Source organism: Sturnira hondurensis, unplaced genomic scaffold (assembly GCF_014824575.4).
Source record: "Sturnira hondurensis isolate 20B ecotype Veracruz unplaced genomic scaffold, ASM1482457v3 Scaffold0021778, whole genome shotgun sequence".
Classification (NCBI taxonomy): Eukaryota; Metazoa; Chordata; class Mammalia; order Chiroptera; family Phyllostomidae; genus Sturnira; species Sturnira hondurensis.
The window spans coordinates 95,914-117,796 of record NW_028094409.1 but is presented as its reverse complement, the minus strand read 5'-3'; the positions used below and the strand labels follow the sequence as shown (position 1 = coordinate 117,796).

Here is a 21,883-nt window from a genome sequence, read left to right as displayed (position 1 = left end):
AAACTCCCATATACCTGTAACTTAGGTTCAGTGGTTATCAAGATATTAGCACACTTGCTTTAGCTATCCCTTTTTTCTTTGCTGTAATAATTTACAGCAAATCTTAGGAATTAAATCATTTCACCCTTTCATCTCTAAAAAAAAATAGATATCTGAGACATTTATGACTTCTTTGCACCATTTTGTGTCCAGAACATACGTTACTAAGAATGTACAAAATAGTTTGTTCTAATGTTGCTTAAATTAATTTTTTTTTATTTTTTTAAATATTTTATTTATTTATGATTAGAGGGGAAGGGAAGGAGAGAAGGAGAGAAATATCAATGTATGGTTGCCTCTCGTGAGTACCCTGCTGGGAACTGGCCTGCAACCCAGGCATGTGCCCTGACTCGGAATCGAACTGCATTCATGTGGTTCGCAGGCCCGCGCTCAATCCATTGAGCTACACCAGCCAGGGCTAATGTTGCTTAAATTAATTGTTGCTCTTTTTCCTCTCTCAACTGTCAATTGGACATATAGTTATGGCTGTTCATTTTGTGTTGTTTTTAACTTTTAAGAATTTTTATAGGTTTAATTTTTTTAATATAAAGAAATGAATATTTCATAGTCAAAATTAATAAGGTATATTCAGAGAATTCTTACTTCTACAGCTCCCTTCCATCTGTTCTCCTTGGTGACCATTTATATTAGTTTTACCTTTCTAATGATCCTTTGTATAAGTACATGCAGAATTGTAGTAAATGTATTCATATTCCCCCATTTCTCAAAAAGTAGCACCCTGTATATACTGTGGCACCATGACTTTAGTGGGCAGCAAAAGAGGTCCCCTCTGTCTTCTGGTATAGTTACCTGCGGCCATGTCCTCTGGGGAGCTGATGGGCTGATCTCTGATGTAGCCTCTAATTGCATATTTTTTCTTTTTCTTACTTTAAACTGAGTTCATATTGGGATAATGATTTGGTTATTTCCTGCATAGGCTTTTATAGTTTGAATGTTTGAAATCTTGGACTTTCCTGCTTTATTTTAAATTAATGAAATGCTTGTGACAGACTGTTTGCCAAATACAGAGAAAAACTTGACATCAGATCAAGTTTTTTATTTTTGATATTTTTGATATTTTAGTACTCTAGTCATTTCTTTTTATTTTTGTTCTGCAAGAAGTGGTTTATTTTTATATTTATTGGGGTGACATTGGTTAATAAAATTATGGAGGTTTCATGTGTACAAATCTGTAATACAGCATTTGTACATTAAATTGTGTGTTCATACCAAGTCAATTCTTCTATCACCATTATACTCTTCTACTTCCCCCTATGTCTCTTTCCTTTTGGTAATCACCATACTGTTGTTTATGTCTGTAAGTTGTTTTGTTTTGTTTTTCTTAATCTTAGAGTTATTTCTGTTTAAGCATAGGGGCTGTTTAGTATAGAGATTTTATTATGCATAAAGTAATACTTTTTGCCACTCAGAATATTCTCTAAACATTTTATATTATTGATGTCAACTATTTTTTTTAAAGATTTTATTCATTTATCTTTAGAAGGGAAGGGAAGGAGAGAGGGAGAGAACTATCAAGGTATGGCTGCCTCTCATGCATCCCCCACCAGGAACTGGCCCGCAACCCAGGCATACTCCCCGACTGGGAATTGAATCATGATCCCCTAGTTCACAGGCCTGCGCTCAATCCACTGAGCCACACTAGCCAGGGCTGATGTCAACTATTTTAATAGTCATTTAAAGTCCCATCATTTGATGTCCTATAGTTTATTTGCCAAGTTTCCTGTAGTTGGAAAGTTAGCCTTTTTTTCTATTTAACAGGATAATGTTCATCTCTTTGTATATAATTTTTTATATATTCTCAGAATAGATTTTCTAAAGTGAAAGTTTTTAAATCAAAGCATATAAACATTTAAAAAATCTTTTGCTATGTATTACCAGATGGTTTTCAAAAAGATTTAGCCAATTTATTAACAGTATCAGAAGTATGAAAGTGCTAGTTTCCCTATACTCTGCCAGTATTGGCTTTAAATGCAATCACATTGATTATGAGAGAAGATAAACCTTAAAAAAATCTGGCCACAGAGTGAGTGAATAGAGTAGGAAGAGCTAAAAGAATAATCAGGATATACCTTTTCTTGTTTTTTTCATTGACTTTTTGGGAAGAAGGTTGCTTTGTTAGATCTTGTCCTTTTAGATTTGATTTCTGTAGGGTACTTGTGTGTATTCATAGAAGGGCACTTGAGTTACTTAATGATCAGCAAGATTTTTTAATATTAACTTCAGTGGTCAAAATTGGCAGAGAAGTTGGGGAATTGCCAAAGGTATCCTTTTAAATTTTATTGGACCTCATTTGGAGGCAGTACTTACTGTGTAGAAGTGCAGAGCCAGAACTTTTGAAGACCTACTATTGCCACTTAGATTTATGACCTTGAACATGTTAATGAAAACTGCTGGCTAGGCCTCAGGTTTTTTAATTTGTAAAATGGGAATAAGTAGCACTTAATTCATTATGTTGTTTGGAGGATTAAATGAGATAATGCACTTATTTAGAGCTCATATAAGAGTGTCTGACACATAAATATTTAGGTCCATAAATGTTAGCTTAAAAAGTCTCTCTTTTTAGATCTTTTAAAAAATATATATTTTATTGATTATACCATTACAGGTGTCCCATTCCCCCCTTCACTCCCCTCTACCCTACAAACCCCTCCCACACCATTCCCCACTCTTTCGTTCATGTCCATGTGACACAAGTTCTTTAGATTCTGTATTTCCCATAGTATTCCTGCCCTCCCCCATATTTTCTACCTACTGTCTATGCTACTTATTCTCTCCGCCCTTTTTCGCCCTTTTCCTCCTCCCACTCCCCTGTTGCTAACCCTCCATGTGATCTCCATTTCTATGTTTTCGCTTCCGATCTATCTCTTCTTGGTTTGCTTTTGTTTTAGGTGTGGTTGTTAATAAGTGTGTGTTTGCTGTCCTTTCAGTGTTCATATTTTTTATCTTCTTTTTCTTATATTTTATCTTCTTTTAACATTTCATGTAATGAGGGCTTGGTGATGATGAACTCCTTGAATTTGACCTTATCTGAGAAGCACTTGATCTGTCCTTCCATTCTAAATGAAAGCTTTGCTGGATAGAGCAATCTTGGATGTAGGTCTTTGGATTTCATGACTTGGAATATTTCTGTCCAGCCCTTTCTTGCCTGTAAGGTCTCTTTTGAGAAATCAGCTGACAGTCTGATGGGAACTCCTTTGTAGGTGACTGTCCCCTTATCTCTTGCTGCTTCTGGAATTCTCTCCTTCATTTTCATCTTGGCTAATGTAATTATGATGTGCCTTGGTGTGTTCCTTCTTGGGTCCAACTTCTTTGGGACTCTCTGAGCTTCCTAGATTTCCTGGAAGTCTATTTCCTTTGCCAGACTGGGGAAGTTTTCCTTTATTATTTGTTCAAATAAGTTTTCCACTCGTTGCTGTTCCTTTTCCCCTTCTGGTACTTCTATAATTCGGATGTTGGAATGTTTAAAGATGTCCTGGAGGTTCCTAAGCCTCTCCTCGTTTTTTTGAGCCTCCCCTCCTCTTGTTACTTCAAATTTTTCTGTTTGGTCATTTCTTCCTTCCTTCTGGTCCACCCCCTTGATTTGAGACCCAGTTTCCTTTCCATCACTATAGGTTTCCTGCGCATTTCCCTTCATTTCAATTAGTTTAGTCTCCATATGTTCCTCTAATTTGTGCCTAAAATCAACCAATTCTTTGAGCATCCCGATCACTAGTGTTTTGAACTGTGCATCTGAAAGTCTGGCTATCTCTTGGTCGCTTAGAATTATAGGCTCTGGGGCTTTGAGCTGTTCTTGAGTCATAATGCTTGGTCTGTTCACACCTGTTATGTTTGAGGGGTGGAGCCTTAGGTGTTCACCAGGGCTGGGCGACCCAGTTGCTGGATTGTGATGCTGTATGTGGGGGCGAAGTCAGAGAGGGGAAAAAATGGCGCTTTGCTTGGCTCTGCTCTCTCTCAGATTTCTGTCCCCTCTGTGGCTTCTCACAAGCAAATTGGGCCCCTCTGGTGCTGGTTCCCAGGTGTGTGGGCCTGTACTCTCCAGGACCCTGTGGGTCTCTCCATCGAACTCTCTGTGAGCCTGGGAGCCTCTCCCGGCCCCTCAATCCCGAGAAAGTCTTTCCAGTTGGTGCTTTCAGGTTCTAATTCCCATCACTGGGGCTGTAGCCTGAGCAGTCTGTCTCACTGTTTGCTCCTTCACTTGGTTTATCTGCATGTGAATGTGGGACCACAGTCAGCCAGCCACCCTGAGCCCTCACTGGGTCTGCTTGTTGCCACCCCACACCTGGGATCCACCAACCGCCTCCACCTCCGCTCCTGTGTCGGTGGGACCGAATGGTCTTTCCAGCCCGACCCCGCTCTGCCGCTGCCCCTGCCCCTCTTACTGGTCTGGCAGAGTGGTTTGTTGTTGTCAGACTTCCGCACAGTTCAATTTTCACTGTTTTGGCTGCGTTTCTGTTTCTAAAACTTTGCTGTCTTTAAATTTAGTTGTGGGAGGGGGCACAATGTTTCCACCTACGCCTCCATCTTGACCGGGAGTCCCTATACTTCTTACTAAGCAACCCATAGCCTGACACTAGGGGCGGCTGGCCTCGGTTTGCAGCATTGTTTTTCCCAGGCACCTCCAAGCTCAGGACAGGCAGCTACCAACTGCAGATCACTTTGGAGCTCCTACTAAGTGGTCCTGGACCAGGCACAGGCAGTGAACAACTTGAGCTTGTGCTAGAACCCTTCCCAAGAAATAATATACCCATTGGCTGGCTTCAAACTACACCAGAGTGCCACCCAATTAACTCCACAAACCACACAACCAAAAGGTGGACCCAGCAGGCACCAGTGCCCTGACACAGAAAAATCCACTCCATGGCGTCAGCACCTCACAAACCATGTCTTTTGAGGTCATGGTCAGTCTTTATAGCCAGTCAGGTTGAGGGTCAATCTCATTCACTGATATATGCCAACAGCAATCAAGGCTCAACTATAGCAGGAGGGCATACACCACCTACAGTGGATGCAGCTGGAACATGCCATTCAGGTAACCATAGAGACTGTGCCACTGGGTTCCAGAGGACTCTGACTACATAAGTTCATCCTGCTAAGACTGGGAGATGTAATGGATGTACTTAATACATAGAAACAGACACAGGGAGGAGGCCAAAATGAGTAGACAAAGAAATATACCCAAAATGAAAGAATAGGACAAAACTCTAGAAGAACGCAATGAAATGGAAACAAGGAATCTACCAGATACAGAGTTGAAATCATGATTATAAGGATGGTCAATGAACATAAAGGAAGAATAGGTGTACTCAGTGGAAACAGGAGATAGAAACCATAAAAAAGAACCAGTCAGAAATGAAGAATATGTTACATAGAATCAAAAGCAAAAAAGACAGAGCAGAGGATTGAGTCTGATTTGGGAGACAAGGTAGTGGAAAACACCATTTAGAAGAAAAATAAATTTTATTTTTATTTTTTAAAATATTTTTTATTTATTTTTTAGAGAGAGGGAAAGGGAAAGAGAAAGAGAGGGAGAGAAACATCAATGTGTGGTTGCCTCTCATGTGTCCCCTACTGGGGACCTGGCCTGCAACCCAGGCATGTGCCCTGACTGGGAATTGAACCGGTGACCCTTTGCTTCACAGGCCTGTGCTCAATCCACTGAGCTACACCAGCCAGGGCAAGAAAAATAAATTTTAAAAATGAGGATAATTTGGGGAACTCTGGGATAACATCAGCATTACCTTTGCATAATAGACATGCTGGAAGGAAAATGGAGCAAGGGGTTGAAAACCTCTTTGAAGAAATGATAATGGAAAGTTTACTGACCTGGCAAAGGAAATAGACAAGTCCAGTAAGTGCTGTTGGTCCCAACCAAGATGAATCAACCCAAAGAAGCCCACACCAGGACACATCATAAATCAAACATTAAAATGGCAAAGACAAGGAATCTTATTTTTTAAAAAATTTAAAAATGTGTGATTTATTTTTTATTTTACTTTATTGTATTTTTTTTCCATAAGGAGAGAATCTCCTTATGGAAAGTAGCAAAGCAATTCAGTTACACAGAAGGGAGCTCCCGTAATACTGTTAGCTGATATTTATCAATAGAAACTTTGTAGGCCAGAAGGGATTAGTATGAAACAGTTCCGTGATGAAAAGCAAGGACCTGCAACCTAGATTACCCAGCAGAGTCATCATTTGAATCAAGGTGAGATAAAGAGCCTCTCAGACAAGAAAAAACTAAGGAGTTCATTACCCCTAAGCCAGTATTACAAGAAATGATAAAAGGGATTTCTTGAAGAGAGAGGGGCAGGAGGGATTAAAAAATTTGAATAATAACATGGCAAGAGCTACATACCTGTCATTAATTACTTTAAATGTAAGTGGATTAAATGTTTCAATCAGGAGATTGGTGGCTTAATGGATAAGAAAACAAGACTCATGCTGCCTACAACAGATGCACTTCAGGTGGAAAGATACTCACAGACTTATAGTAAAGAGATGGAAAATATTTTATGAAAATGAAAAAGGGGAGAAATAATCTTTATAACACACAAAATAGACTTTAAAACAAAGAGTAAGAAGAGACAAAGGACATTTAATAATGGTAAAGGGATCAGTTCCACAAGAGAATATAAATCATGCACCCAATGTAAGAGTACCTAATTATATCAAGCAAATATTGGTGGACATAAGGGAAGAGATGACAGAAATACAGTTGTAGTAGGGAACTTTAACATCCCATTGACATAAATGGATAGGTCTTCCACACAGAAAACAAGCAAGTGGTGACCTTAAGTGACATATTAGATCAAATGGATTTAATTGATATTTTGGGAACAGTTTACTCCAAAGCAGCAGAATGTACTCTTTTTCAAGCACATAATTTTTTGAAGTGTACATTTTCCAGGGTAGACCACATGTTGGCATAAACACAAGCCTCAATGAATTGAAGAACACTGAAATGATGCCACACATCTTCTTGATCACAATGGCATGAAACTGGAAATTTATTAACCACAATGCACCCCCCCAAAAAAACCCACATAAATACATGAAAGTTACACAAACATGCTACTAAACAATGAATGGGTTAACAAGGAGATGCTTGAAATCAGAAGATATCTTGAAACAAAGGATAATGAAAACACGACGAGGCCCTTGCCGTGTAGCTCAGCTGGTTAGAATATCATCCCAGTATGCCAAGGTTGCAGTTTGATCCCAGTAAGGGCACATGCAAGAATCAACCAGTGAATGCATAGATAAGTGGAACACTAAATAAATGGTTTTTTTCCCTTCACTTTTCTCTAAAATCAAGAAGAAAAAAAAAACTATGACAAACCTTAACTTAAGGAGCACAGCCAAAGCAGTTCTATAAGGCAAATTCATAGTATTAGAGGCCTACCCCAAGAAACAGAAAAAAATCTCGAACAGCCTAACTACAACTACAGGAACTTGAAAAAGAGGCACAAATTAAGTCCAAAGTGAGTTGAGGGATGGAAATAATAAATACCAGAGTGGAAACAAATAAAGGAGGCTGTAAAAAATACAAATTGCAGTGAAACAAAGAGTTGTCTCTTTGGAAAGATTAAAACAAAGAAGCTAAAGAAGCTAAATCTTCAACCAGATTTATCAAGAAGAAAAGACGACTCAGATAAATAGAATAAGAAATGAAAGAGGAGAAGTGCTTGTTCTTTAAATAGATGAAACTAATAAAACTATAATCAGATTCATCATCATCCCCACCCCCCAAACTTAGAGGACCCAAGTAAATGAGAAATGAAAGAGCAGTAACAGTTAACACACAGAAATGCAAAGGATTATAAGAAAGTATTATGAACAATTGTATGCCAACAAATTGGACAACCTGGAAGGAATGGATATATTTCTATAACCTTCCAAGAATGAATCAGGAAGAAACAAAAATCTGAACAGATTAACAAAATTGATTCAGTAATTAAAAAGCTCCCAACAAACAAAAACCTCTGGACTGGATGGCTTCACAGGTGGATTTTACCAAATGTTTAAAGAAGTCTCATGTATCCTTCTCAGACTATTTCCACAAATTCAAGAGAAGGGAAGGCTTCCACACTTATTTTATGAGGCCAGTATTGCCTTGATTCCATATCTTGACAGAGACATTACAGATAAAAGAAAATTATACACCAATATCCCTGGTGAGCAGAGATGCAAAAACTTCAACAAGATTGGCAAACCCAATTCAGCAGTACATTAAAAAGATCATATCCATGATCAAATAGGATTTATTTCTGGAATACAAAATTGGTTTAATATCCACAAACCAATTTACATACACCACATAAACAGAATGGATGTTGGAAATCATACCAATAGATGCAGGAAAGCATTTTACAAAATCTGGCATCCATTTATGATAAAAAACTTTAAGCAAAGTGTGAATAGAGGGAACATACTTTAACATAATAAAGGCTATTTATGAAAAACCTATATCTTACATCATACTTTAAAGCTAGAAGCTAAAAGCATTTTCCTTAAGACAAGGAAAAAGACAAGGATGTCCACTTTCCCCACCTCTATGCAACATAGTACAGTGGTACCTGAGTACTCGTCATTAATGCTTCAGAACTCATGATGAGTGCCAGAACTGATGAGTTTGATGAGTGATGAAGCATTTTCTCTTGTGGGGCAGTGTCATGACTCACACAAGTTCTAGCAAGTGCAATGAGTCTCAAGTAGATGCCGAGTGTTGAAACAGTTTTTTTCTTGTCAAAATGTGCCAAGTACAGGGTTTGACGAATTCTGAAGCTGACGAGTACTGAGGTATGACTGTATTGAAAGTCCTCTACTTGGAAAATAACACTGAATAAAGAAATTAAAGAAGATACAAATGAAGCGTACATGTGGTTGAAATGTTTTAATTTGATTAAAATGTACATACTAATTAAAGCAATGCATAGATTCAGTGCAAATCCCTATCAAAATACCAATGCCATTTTTTCACAGAACTAGAAAAGAGAATCCTAAAATTTACTGTATTTAGCAGTGTATAATGTGCTCCAGTGAATAGTGCAACCATGTTTTTGGCTTTCTAGAAAACCAAATTTTCTAGAAAAAAATCTTTTTAAGAATTTTAAAATTTAGTTATTTATTTATTTATACCTTGAAACAAAACTGATTTTCGTATTCCAGGGTATTATTTTGCATACCCATATTGTAATTGCTTTCTAGAGTTACACTTTTAACACATAAGTGTAAATAAAAAAATAAATATTTACGTTGATAGGGAATTAATACTACCCATTTATAATGCACATCCTTATTTTTCCCTCAAAAATTTGGGCAAAAAGTGCACATTATACATGGCAGAATACAGTATATGGAACCACAGAAGACCCTTAATAGCCAAAACAATCTTGTTGAAGAACAGAGTTAGAGGTATCATGCATGCTATCTGATATTAAACTGTACTACAAGACCATATTAATCAACAGCACTGTAGTGACGTAAAACCTAGATCAATGGAACATAATAGAAAGCCCAGAAAGAAACCCAAGCATATATATAGTCAGTTAACCTATGACAGAGAAGGCAAGTGTGTACAATGCAATAGAGTCTCTTTAATAAATGGTGTTGGGAAAATTGGACAGATTATGCAAAAAATCAAAACTAGACCACTTTCTTATACCATATACAAGAATAAACTCAAAATGTGTTAAAGGCTTAAAGGTAAAACTCAAAATCATAGAACTCCTAGAAGAAAACATAGGCAGTTAACTCTGACATTGCTTAGTACTGTCATTTGGATTTGTCTCCTTGGATAACGGAAACAAAATAAGCAAATGGGACTACATCAAACTAAAAAGTTTTTGCACAACAAAGGAACCTGTCAACAAAACGAAATGAGCCCTGGCTGGTGTGGCTCAGTAGATTAACACTAGCCTGTGAACCAAAGAGTCACCGGTTGGGTTCCCAGTCAGGGCACATGCCTGGGTTGTGGGGCAGGACCCTGGTGTCGGGGCATGTGAGAGGCAGCTGCACATTAATGTTTCTCTTCCTCTCTTTCTCCTTGCATTCCCCTCTCTCTAAAAATAAGTAAAGTCTTAAAAAAAAAAAAAAAAAAAACCCAGAGCCTGAAAGAGAACCTACTGAATTGGAGAAGGTATTTGCCAATGATACATGTAGTAAGGGTTAATATCCAAAATATATAAGAACTTCATACAACTTAACTCAAAAACAAACAATCTGAAACAAATAGACCTTTGTTTAGAAAAGGCATATAGTTGGCCAATAGACATACGAAAAGATGCTCAACATCACTAATCATAAGAGAAGTGCAAATTAAAACCACAATGAGGTATCAACTCATACCTGTCAGAATGGCTATCTTCAATAATTCAAACAGTAAGTATTGGTTAAGAAGTGGAGAAAACGAAACCCTCATGCTTTTTGGCCTAATTGCAAATTGATTCAGCCAGTATTAAAAACAGTATGATGTTCCTCAAAAAGGTAAAAACTCACAACCAAAGCAGGCAGAAAATTGAACTGTACCAAAGTCAGACAACAACAAACCATTCATCCAGCTCGGTAAAGGGTGAAGTCAGTGGACGGTGTACAGGGGTCGCGGCAGGAAAAGGTGCTGGCTGGCAGACCTGGGCATGGGGAGGCAATGAGCAGACCCAGTGAGATGCACAAGGTGGCTGGCTGACCGTGCACACAACATTCGTGTGCAGATAAACCAGGCAGATTTAAAAACAGACCACGCAACCCAGGGCTCCAGCGATGGGAAATAAAGCCTAAGAGCACTGATTGGAAAAACTTTCAGGGGTTGAGGTGCTGGGAGAGATGCCCAGCCTCACAGGAGAGTTTGTTGGGGAGACCTACTGGATCCTAGAACATAAGTGCACTCCACCTGGGAACCAGCACCAGAAAGGCCCAATTTGCTTGTGGGAAGTGGGAGAGGGGACTGAAATCCAAGAGAGAGCCCAACAAATGCTATTGCTCCCTCTCTGAACCCGTCCCCAGTCACAACCCAGTGACTGGGTAGACCCGCCCTGGTGAACACCTAAGCCTCTGCCCCACATACATCACAGGTGTGAACAGACCAAAACATTATGGCTGAAGCAGAAGAACAGCTCAAAGCTCCAGAGCCAACACTTTTAAGCAACCAAAAGATAGCCAAACTCAGATGCACACAGTTCAAAACACTGGTGGTCAGGATGTTCACTGAACTGGTTGATTTTACTTGCAAATTAGAAGAAAAAAATGAAGGCTACATTAAGTGAAATGAAGCAAAATGCACAGGAAACCAATAGTGATGGAAAGGAAGCTGGGACTCAAATCAATGGAGTGGACCAGAAAGAAGGAAGAAACAACCAAATAGAAAAGAATGAAGACACGAGAACTAAAAAAAAATGAGAGGCTCAGGAACCTCCAGGACATCTTTAAACATTCCAACATCCAAATTATATGGATACCAGAAGGGGAAAAGAAAGAGCAACAAGTGGAAAAGTTATTTGAACAAATAAAAAAGGAGAAGTTCCCCCAAGCTGGCAAAGGAAATAAGCTTCCAGAAAGTCCAGGAAGCTCAGAGAGTCCCAAAGAAGTTGGACCCAAGGAGGAACACACCAAGGCACATCGTAATTACATTAGCCAAGATTAAAATGAAGGACAATTTTAGAAGCAGCAAGAGATTAGGGGACAGTCACCTACAAAGGAGTTCCCATCAGACTGTCAGCTGATTTCTCAAAAGAGACATTACAGGCAAGAAGGGGCTGGAAAAAAGTATTCCAAGTCATGAAAGTCAAGTACCTACATCCAAGAGTGCTCTATCCAGCAAAGCTTTCATTTAGAATGGAAGGGCAGATAAAGTGCTTCTCAGATAAGGTCAGGTTCAAAGAGTTCATCATCACCAAGCCCTTATTATATCAAATGTTGAAGGGACTCACCTAAGAAAAAGAAGGTAAAAAATATGAACAGTGAAAGGACAGCAAACTCATAATTATTAACGACCATACCTAAAACAAAAGTAAACCAAGCAGACAAGTAGAACAGGAACAGAACCACAGAAATGGAGATCACCTGGAGGGTTAGCAACAGGGGAGTGGGAGAAGAAGGGGGAAAAGGTACAGAGAATAAGTAGCATAGACGTTAGGTAGAAAATAGACCGGGGGGAGAGCAAGAATAGTATGGGAAATGTAGAAGCTAAAGAACTTGTGACACATGGACATGAATGGAAGAGGAGGAATGTGGAGGGGGAAGGGGTGTGTAGGGTAGAGGGGAGTGAAGGAGGGGAAATGAGACAACTGTAATGGCATAATCAATATATTTTTTAAAAAGGTAAAAACTCAGTGGGCAGGGGGAGAATGGGGGGAGGTACAAGGAATAAGAAGCACAAATGGTAGGTATAGAATAGGGGAAGGCTAAGAGTAATATAGGAAATAGAGAAGCTAAAGAACTTATATGTACAACCTATGGACATGAACTGGTAGGGCAATGTTGAAAGGTGGTGGGGTGCAGGGTGGAGGAGGAGTAAAGGGGAGAAAAACAATTGGGAGAACTGTAATAGCATAGTCAATAAAATATACTTAAAAAGTGGCAAAAAAAAGTGAAAACAGCCCTGGCTGATGTGGTTCAGTCGATTGAGTGCTGGCCTGTGAACCAAAGATCACCGGTTTGATTCGCAGTCAAGGCACATACCTGTATTTTGGGCCAGGTCCCCAGTAGGGAGCATGTGAGAGGCAACCACACATTGACATTTCCCCCCTCCCCCTTTTCTCCTTCCCTTGCCCTGTCTCTAAAAATAAAAAAATAAAATAAAATAAATATTTATTTATTTATCCTTAGAGGGGAAGGGAAGGAGAGAGGAAGAGAAACATCAATGTATGGTTGCTTCTCGTGCATCCCCTCCTGGGAACTGGCTCCTGCTGGGAACTGGCCTGCGACCCAGGAATGTGCCCTGACTGGGAATTGAACCTCGATTGTCTGGTTTGCAGGCCTGTGCTCAATCCACTGAGCTACACCAGCCAGGGCAAAAAAATTTTTTTAAGAAATGTGTTACATACCTGCAGTGGAATATTATTTGGCCATAAGAATGAATGAAATCTTACCATCTGCAACAAGATGGCATGGATAGATCTAGATGGTATTGTGCTGAGTGAAATAAGTCAGAGAAACACAGATATCATATAATTTTATTTATATGTAAAATCTAAAATGCAAAATAATGAATAAGCAAAACAAACTCAGATGCAGAGAGCAAACTCAGTTGCCAGGTAGGAGGTGGTTTGGAGGGCTGGGTAAAAGGCAGAAAAGAGTAAGTATAAATTGGCAGTTACAAAATAGTGACTGGGATATAAAGAACAGCATAGGGAATATAGTCAATAATGTTGGCCTAACTGTTTATTCTGCTAGATGGGTAGTAGGTTTATCATTAGGAGTACTTCATATGTTGTTTAAGTGTTTTACCACTATGCTGTACACTTGAAACTAATATGAGTGTCAAGTGTAATTGAAAAATGAAAAAAATTAAAAGTATAAGTAGAAGTAATCAGAAGTAATTTTGTTTTCTATCCATTGAGATTCTTTTGCATTGCATTTCAGAATCTTCTCTCACATAGTTTCTGTAAGGTAAGTAGAGTGTAGATGTTTTTGTTTTTAAAACAAACAACATGTTGGAACCTAAAAGAATTTTATATATCCTATTTTTCTAATAAATAACATCATGAATATTTATTTCCATATAGTATTAAAAATTCATAGTAAATATCATTTTAAAATGTTGCATACATTAGATACATTATAATTGAGACATTCTACTGCTGATGTATAATCTCCAACTTGATTTGAACTTTGAACTATTTGTTTCCTTCCTCTGCAGGATACTTTTAAAGTACATTATGAGAACAACAGCCCTTTCCTTACTATCACCAGCATGACCCGAGTCATCGAGGTCTCTCACTGGGGTAATATTGCTGTGGAAGAAAATGTGGACTTGAAGCATACAGGGGCTGTACTTAAGGGGCCCTTTTCACGTTATGATTACCAGAGACAGCCAGATAGTGGTATATCCTCCATCCGTTCTTTTAAGGTATGGAGTGTTCAACTTGGACATTGGGAGAAACTATGACCTTATCACATCTTCCCTTTTGTTTGCTTTTTGAAAGTAGCTAAATATGGACAGTTTAAAATTGATTCTGTCCAAGTGGTTGATTGGCAGAGTTAGAACCAAGAGAAAGAGTCTGGAAAAAAATGCTCCAATTCATATAAGTAGGCCATGTTTTGTAAAGAAAATATAAATAATAGGGAAAGGAAAAACAGGATATCACTCCTAATATACTAGTATTGCTGATAATTTAATACTTTTTATACTGTTGATTATATTTTATATACAGTTTATATTTGTGTGTTATAAGTGAAATCTTCTAAGTGTTTTCATGTACTTAACATATTATAGAAGGGCTTACAGTATAAAAAAGATATTACATTTTCTCCCCTTGGTTATTAAAATATGCTTACAAGTTTAGAAGATACAATATTAGGTGGAGAAAACTATAACTCTCACTGTTACCTGGTTATATGATATAATTTATCTTTAGTTTTCCCCCTGTAAAATAACTTTCAGATTGTTTTTACCTTTGTTATGTCTTTGGTATTCACAGAGGTATTTATGATTCTCTTTATTATTTACTTGTAGAAGAATTTGGGTATTTCTTAACCTTTTTAAGAAGTAGATATAACTAGTGAATCTAGCTAGACATTTTGAAGCCTTGGGAGAAAAGTTAGACGTTTTCGGTTGTTTACACTTTTGGGACTATTCTAATTGAGTAGTACTATGATGAAGATCCTGGTGCAGAAAATCTTTTCTGTATTTAACATTATTTCCTTTGAAAAAGGTTTGTGTTCCCTCTTTTACAGACCATCCTCCCTGCTGCTGCCCAAGATGTTTATTACCGGGATGAGATTGGCAATGTTTCTACCAGCCACCTCCTTGTTTTGGATGACTCTGTAGAGATGGAAATCCGGCCTCGTTTTCCTCTTTTTGGAGGGTGGAAGACCCATTACATTGTTGGCTACAACCTCCCAAGCTATGAGTACCTGTATAATTTGGGTAAGTCTTTTTTTTTTAATTTTTAAAAATATATTTATTAATTTTAGAGAGAGAGGAAGTCGGGGAGAGAGAGAGGGAGAGAGAGACATCAATTGGTTGCCTCCCATATCTCTACCAGGGATTGAACCTGCAACTTAGGTATGTGCTGTGACCAGGAATTGAACCCTCAGCTTTTTGATGTATGAGATGACACTCCAACCAACTGAGCCATGCCAGGCAGGGCGGTCTTTTGTTTTTTTTAAATTGGTTTATTGGGGTGTACACTAGTTAATAAAATTATATAGGTTTTGGGTACAATTTGGGCCATTCTTATTAGTAAGGATGTGGAAAAGGGAGATACCATTTTTTAATTTGTTTATTTATTTATTTTGACAATTCCCAGTCCTATATGGGGAGTGAGAATATTCTCTTATCATTCTTAAAAAGGCTAGGATATCAGGAACAGCTTTCTGTGGGTGGGTACAAATTACTATTATAAAAGTAATACATGCATAGGGTAGTCAATTCAAACCAAAGTTCCTTATCTCCAGTTCAATTATAACTGGAGAGAATTGCTTAAATTCTCTTATCTTGACATATTTTAAAAATAAAACTTTAGCCCTGGCTGGGGCGGCTCAGTGGATTGAGTGCAGGTCTATGAACTGAAAGGTCATTGGTTTGATTCCCAGTCTGGGTACCTGCTTAGGTTGCAGGCCAGGTGCCCACTAGGGCATGTGCGAGAGGCACCCAGCAACCAATCAATGTGTCTCTCACACACTGGTGTTTCTCTCCTCTTTTTCCCTCCCTTCCCCTCTCTAAAAGTAAATAAATAGAATTTTTAATAAAATAAAACAAAAATAGAGAATAGAAAACACTTTTATACAGGCACCCAGAACTGATGATTATAATATATCAATATTTTCTTTGTCTTTCTTTTAAAAATCTTTCTAATGCAAAATAAAATATAGAAAAATCACATAAAACAAATGTATTAGCTCAGTAAATTATTGTAAGAGGAGTGCTATAACACTCTCTGTTCAACAAATTGAAATTTGCCAGCCCCTCAAAAGGTCCTCCATGTACCTCTTCTTTCCTCACAGTAGTAATTATCTTCTGGACTTTTAGTAACCACTTTCTTGAACTTTTTCATAGTTTTATCACCCAAATGTACATCCCGAGATACTCTAGTTTCACTCTTTTCAAAAAATTTGATTTGTCTTATCAGTCTCTACTAATCCCGTTTCCTGTTCCACCTGTTTTTCTTAAAATTTATCTGTTGAAGAACTTGAGCTCACTTGTAGTGTACCTGTGATCTGGATTTTGCTGACTGCTTACTCAGTGCAATTCAGCATATATATTTTTTTATTAAATTTTTTTTTATTGATTGGGGAGGGTGGGGAGAGAGAGACAGACAGACAGGCAGGCAGACATGTAGAAACATTCTCTTATCTGTTCATTCATTGGTTACTTCTTATATGTGCCCTGAAGGAGCAATTGAACCTGCAACCGTGGCATCTCAGAATGATTGGGTAGGTCTAACCAGCTGAACCACGCAATTCATATTTCTGTCTTCTGTATATTTTACAAATTAACAGGTGTCTCTGGAGGCTTGATCAAACTAGATTTGATCCTTTTAGCAAGACTTGGGTGATGATGTGTTCTTTTCATTGAAAGGCATGCAGTAGTAGTATCCAGTATATCCTATGATGCTCAGTGTCTAGATCCTGCTACTTTACAGGGGACTGCAAAATGTCATTTTATTTCTAGCATTTCTTTTCCATTTATTAGGTAGAATTTATAAGGAACCACCTTCCCTTATCTACTCTTAGGTTTTCTAGTGTTGTTGCAGTTCATATAGGAAAGGATAAATACTTGATTCTTTCCCTTTTATGTACTATGACCAATTAAGTTTAAAAAAAAACATTATATACTTACAGATTTAAACATTTTATGGCTTTCGTTCCTTTGCAGTGATTATCCTCATTGGTACTCAGATTCTCCCATCTCTAGTCACTAAACACCTTTTCAATTGAGTTCCCGAATTGTTTTAAATGACACTAGTAAGTCTGTTAGCTTCCTTGCTGTCTTATGAAAAGGCATTCCTTGCTTAACTTGTATATTTTCTGTCCAGACTTGAAACCAGCCATTTCTCTTCAATGCTCTAGTGAAAAAAAGGTCTCTGAAGACCATATTTTGAGAATTGGGAATACTTATTGCTCTTAGGTTGTTTAATTTCTAGGTCTTTTCAGTTAATAGAGCTAGGTATGTATTATCTCTCTATATTAAAAATTTATGAATTCATGCAGTTACTTATAGTATGACTGTATGGTATATGGGAACATGGACCCCTTTCCAAGATCCAGCTCCCCCTCCAACGTGTGAGAATGTAGTGAAGGCCATTTGTAAGTGGATTGTAAGACCTTGGGAATCTGGCTAGTTCCTCGGTTAAGGGGAAACTGCTTCTGAATGTGAGCCCATATTGTAAACAACTGCAGAGAAACAGCCCGCATTTTGATTTCACATGGTCACTCTGCCTACCCTCTTTGTTTTGTTTTCTTTGTATAACCGTGTACTGGGAAAGTTTGGGTTGTGGTAATTTCAGTTTGGGTTGTGGCTAGCCACTCCCAATGTGGTCTCTCTGTGAGCCAGGTCAGACTTGATGGAAAACTTCACTGGCCAGCTACCACTGGTGCACACGTAAGTCTTAATAAACAAACGCATGTCTTTCACAGCCAGTCCTCTGAGTTATTTCTTTGGATTCAGTAAGCAATACACTGCAGTGTTCTCTGTCTTCAGCTCTTTGCATAACAATGACCTATAGAGTTTTTGCTTTTATATATTATTTATATCTAATTCCATATTGAGAATCCTGATTGTGAAGGATACCGGTTGATAGAATATTTTATAGTCATTTGTTTTAGCCCCACACTTAATGCACAGCAGTCAATAAAAGTAGTCGTACTATCTCTTCCAATATGATTACTGAAAACAGTTAATTTTTTTTGCATATCCTTTTCTTTCTCCATAGTACCCTATTTTTTTGTGTGCTGTGTATATATACTATATATACAGCAGAAAAAAATAGCCATTATGTAGTATACTTTCTTCTTTTTTAACTTGAGTCTTGGTTCTACAGATAACTACATTTAATACTCATCACCAGTTTTTATGTTGACTGATACCTTTAGTCATTTTGATCTGGAGCTCATCCTCTAGTGGATACCAGAGGAGGGTCTTGATGAGTTCTTATAGGTTGATAACAGGTTGTGCCTTTTGTGCTTTTCTTCAATATAGAATCCTTGGCTTTCATTTCTTTCCTTGAATATCTCAAATATGTTACTTCATTTTGGGGGGGGCATAAAGTATTTCTATAAAGGTCTGGTGAAAATTTGATTTTTTTCCCTCTTACAAGTCACATGTTCTTTTTATCTAGTTGCTGAAAATTTTTTTCTTCTTTAAAGTATACTTTTGCACTGGCTGGCGTAGCTCAGTGGATTGAGCGTGGGCTGCGAACCAAAGTGTCGCTGGTTCGATTCCCAGTCAGGGCACATGCCTGGGTTGCAGGCCAAGTCCCCACTTGGGGGCACACAAGAGGCAACTACATATTGATGTTTCTCTGTGGGGGCGACTTTGCCCTCAAGTCCCCCCATCTGCCACAGATGAAAGTAAACACTACCAAGACATGATCTGCTTGGGGAGGAGAGGTGGCCAGTTTCTCAAAGGAAAAAGGCCTTGAGCTCCTTCCTCCAGGAGCTTTTATTGGGTTGTAATACACAGGAATACAGGGTGGCAAGGATCAAACAGTAGATAACATTTCAAAGAAATCTGAGGGTTTAGTCTGAGTCAGAGTCTGTCAAAAGAAGGGAATTTGCAGAACTTTTAGGGTTTCCTGCTTGGACCCTTAACATATGGATGAAAGCACTCTTACTAGAGCAGGTTTAACAGGATTTCTAGGAATTCTTTGTCATGCCAGATTTTTTCACCCCAAGATCCACTCTAGCAAGGCAAGGAGCTGCACCCCTCCCCATCAGGTTTTCAGGCTTAAGTGCATTGGAGCCAGGAAGTGCTTCTCCCAGAGGACAGGGGAACTCGGGCTATGTCACATAGACAGGGGGCAAGGGTCCATTGCTCGCTCTTTGTTGCAGTCCCCCGAGTTCTTCCATGATGGCCTCCCAAGTGATCAAGTCTGGCTTAGGTTGCCCCTCTCTCTGTGAGGAGTCTTACCCGTCATTGACTTCTGACCATGCCTTGGGGGCAGGGAGAGGAAACCAAGGCAGTGTTTGCTACCAGAGACAAGCTTTGTCTCCTGTGGCTCACATTCCGGAGGTCACTCACTCATCCTTAGCCATGGGGGGTAGTTACAATTCCTGAAACCAGGCAGAGCGGTCCCCAACATTTCTCTTCTTCCCTCCCTCTCCCTCTAAATAAAAATAAAAATAAAATCTTTAAGAAAAAGAGTTTTAAAGTATAATACTTTTACTAGAACATTGCAGTGGTTACTATTTATTACAGTCTTTCAACTTAGAATATTAAACTTTTTTGAAAGTTTTCTGCAGTTGGGGACTCCTAATATATCAATGTTGAACCTTTGTCTTCAGTATTTGGCACTTTCTCTTGAATCTTTATTTTATGTTTTTCTGTTTTTCAACTTTTTATCATAAGAAATTATCTGTTTATTCATTCACATTCCTTCTAGTTTAGCCATCATTTCTTAGCAGAGTGAAATAATCGCTGATCTTTTTCATATGAATGCTATTAAGAAACACAGTGTAGCCTGGCTGGTGTAGCTTAGTGGATTGAGCGCAGACCTGCGAACCAAAGGATCGTGGTTTGATTCCCGGTCAGGACACATGCCTGGGTTGCAGGCCAGTTGCCAGTGGGGGACACATGAGAGACAACCACACATTGATGTTCCTCTCCCTCTCTCCTTCCTTTCCCCTCCAAAGATAAATAAATAAAATCTTAAAAAAAAAGAAACACAGTGTAAACTTCAAGTAATTAAAATGTTACTTAAGATGCTTTATTAAAAAAAGACTATATTTTATTCCTAAATTTTTTCTTATGTTCTGTCACTTTTCTGAATTTCTGTAAATCTGGCTTATATTGCTCTTCATGACTCATGGCATTTTCATAATGCCTTTAGCTTGTTTTGAAATAGTAACAGTTTTGGTTGGTTTTGTGGGCATGTCTTCTGGCATGCTTTTATTTTCTCTGGGGATGTTATTTTTTTGTAACTTAAAATTATTTTTAATTGTAGTTGTCATTGTAGTTTTTTAAAAAATATATTTTATTGCCCTGGCTGGTGTAGCTCAGTGGATTGAGCATGGGCCTGTGAAGCAAAGGGTTGCTGGTTCGATTCCCAGTCAGGGCATATGCCTGGGTCGCAGGCCAGGTCTCCTGTAGGGGACACATGAGAGGCAACTGGACACTGATGTTTCTCTCCCACTCTTTCTCCTTCCCTTCCCCTCTCTCTAAAATAAATAAATAAAATATTTTTTAAAAAAAATCTATTTTATTGATTAAGCCATTACAGTTGTTGCATTTCTTCCCCCTTCATTCCCCTCCACCCTGCACACTCCCTCCCCCACCATCCCCCCCTTTAGTTCATGTCCATGTGTCGCAAGTTCTTTAGATTCTATATTTCCCATATTAATCTTGCCCTCCTCCCATTTTTTTCTACCTACCGTCTATGCTACTTATTCTCTGTAACTTCTCCCCACTTCTCCTCTTCCCACTCCCCTGTTGCTAACCCTCCATGTGATCTCCATTTCTGTGGTTCTGCTCCTGATCTAGCTGTCCTCTTGGTTTGCTTTTGTTTTAGGTGTGGTTATTAATAACTGTGAGTTTGCTGTCCTTTCAATGTTCATATTTTTTATCTTCTTTTCTTAGATAAGTTCCTTTAACATGTCATATAATAAGGGCTTAGTGATGATGAACTCCTTGAACTTGACCTTATCTGAGAAGCACTTTATCTGTCCTTCCATTCTAAATGAAAACTTTGCTGGATAGAGCGATTTTGGATGTAGGTCCTTGTCTTTCATGACTTGGAATACTTCTTTCCAGCCCCTTCTTGCCTGTAAGGTCTCTTTTGAGAAATCTGCTGACAGTCTGATGGGCATTCCTTTGTAGGTCCCCTTATCTCTTGCTGCTTCTAGGATTCTCTCCTTCATTTTCATCTTGGCTAATGTAATTATGATGTGCCTTGGTGTGTTCCTTCTTGGGTCCAACTTCTTTGGGACTCTCTGACCTTCCTAGATTTCCTGGAAGTCTATTTCCTTTGCCAGACTGAGGAAGTTCTCCTTTATTATTTATTCAGGTAAGTTTTCCACTTGTTTCACTTCCTCTTCCCCTTCTGGTACCCCTATAATTCAGATGTTGGAACGTTTAAAGATGTCCTGGAGGTTCCTAAGCCTCTCCTCATTTTTTTGAATTCTTATTTCTTCATTCTTTTCTGTTTGGTCTTTTTTTCCTTCTGGTCCACTCCCTTGATTTGAGTCCCAGTTTCCTTTCTATCACTATTGGTTTCCTGTGCATTTCCCTTCATTTCAATTAGTTTAGCCTTCATATGTTCCTCTAATTTGTGACTAAAATCAACCAGTTCTATGAGCATCCTGATCACCAGTGTTTTGAACAGTACATCTGATAGGTTGGCTATCTCTTGGTCGCTTAGAAGTATTGGTTGTGGGGCTTTGAGCTGTTCTTCTTGAGCCATAATGTTTTGGTCTGTTTGTGCCTGTTATGTATGAGGGGTGGAGTTTT

General features: G+C 38.5%; 1 protein-coding gene across 1 annotated transcript in view; it reads left to right on the top strand.

The window, feature by feature from the left end:
• Nucleotides 1-21,883, top strand: part of RPN1 (ribophorin I) — a 45,922-nt gene that overhangs the window by 15,336 nt on the left and 8,703 nt on the right. Inside the window, exons 4-5 of the mRNA XM_037033735.1 lie at nt 13,916-14,125; nt 14,953-15,145. Coding sequence (XP_036889630.1) covers nt 13,916-14,125; nt 14,953-15,145 — 403 coding nt within the window. The remainder of the gene's footprint in view (nt 1-13,915; nt 14,126-14,952; nt 15,146-21,883) is intronic.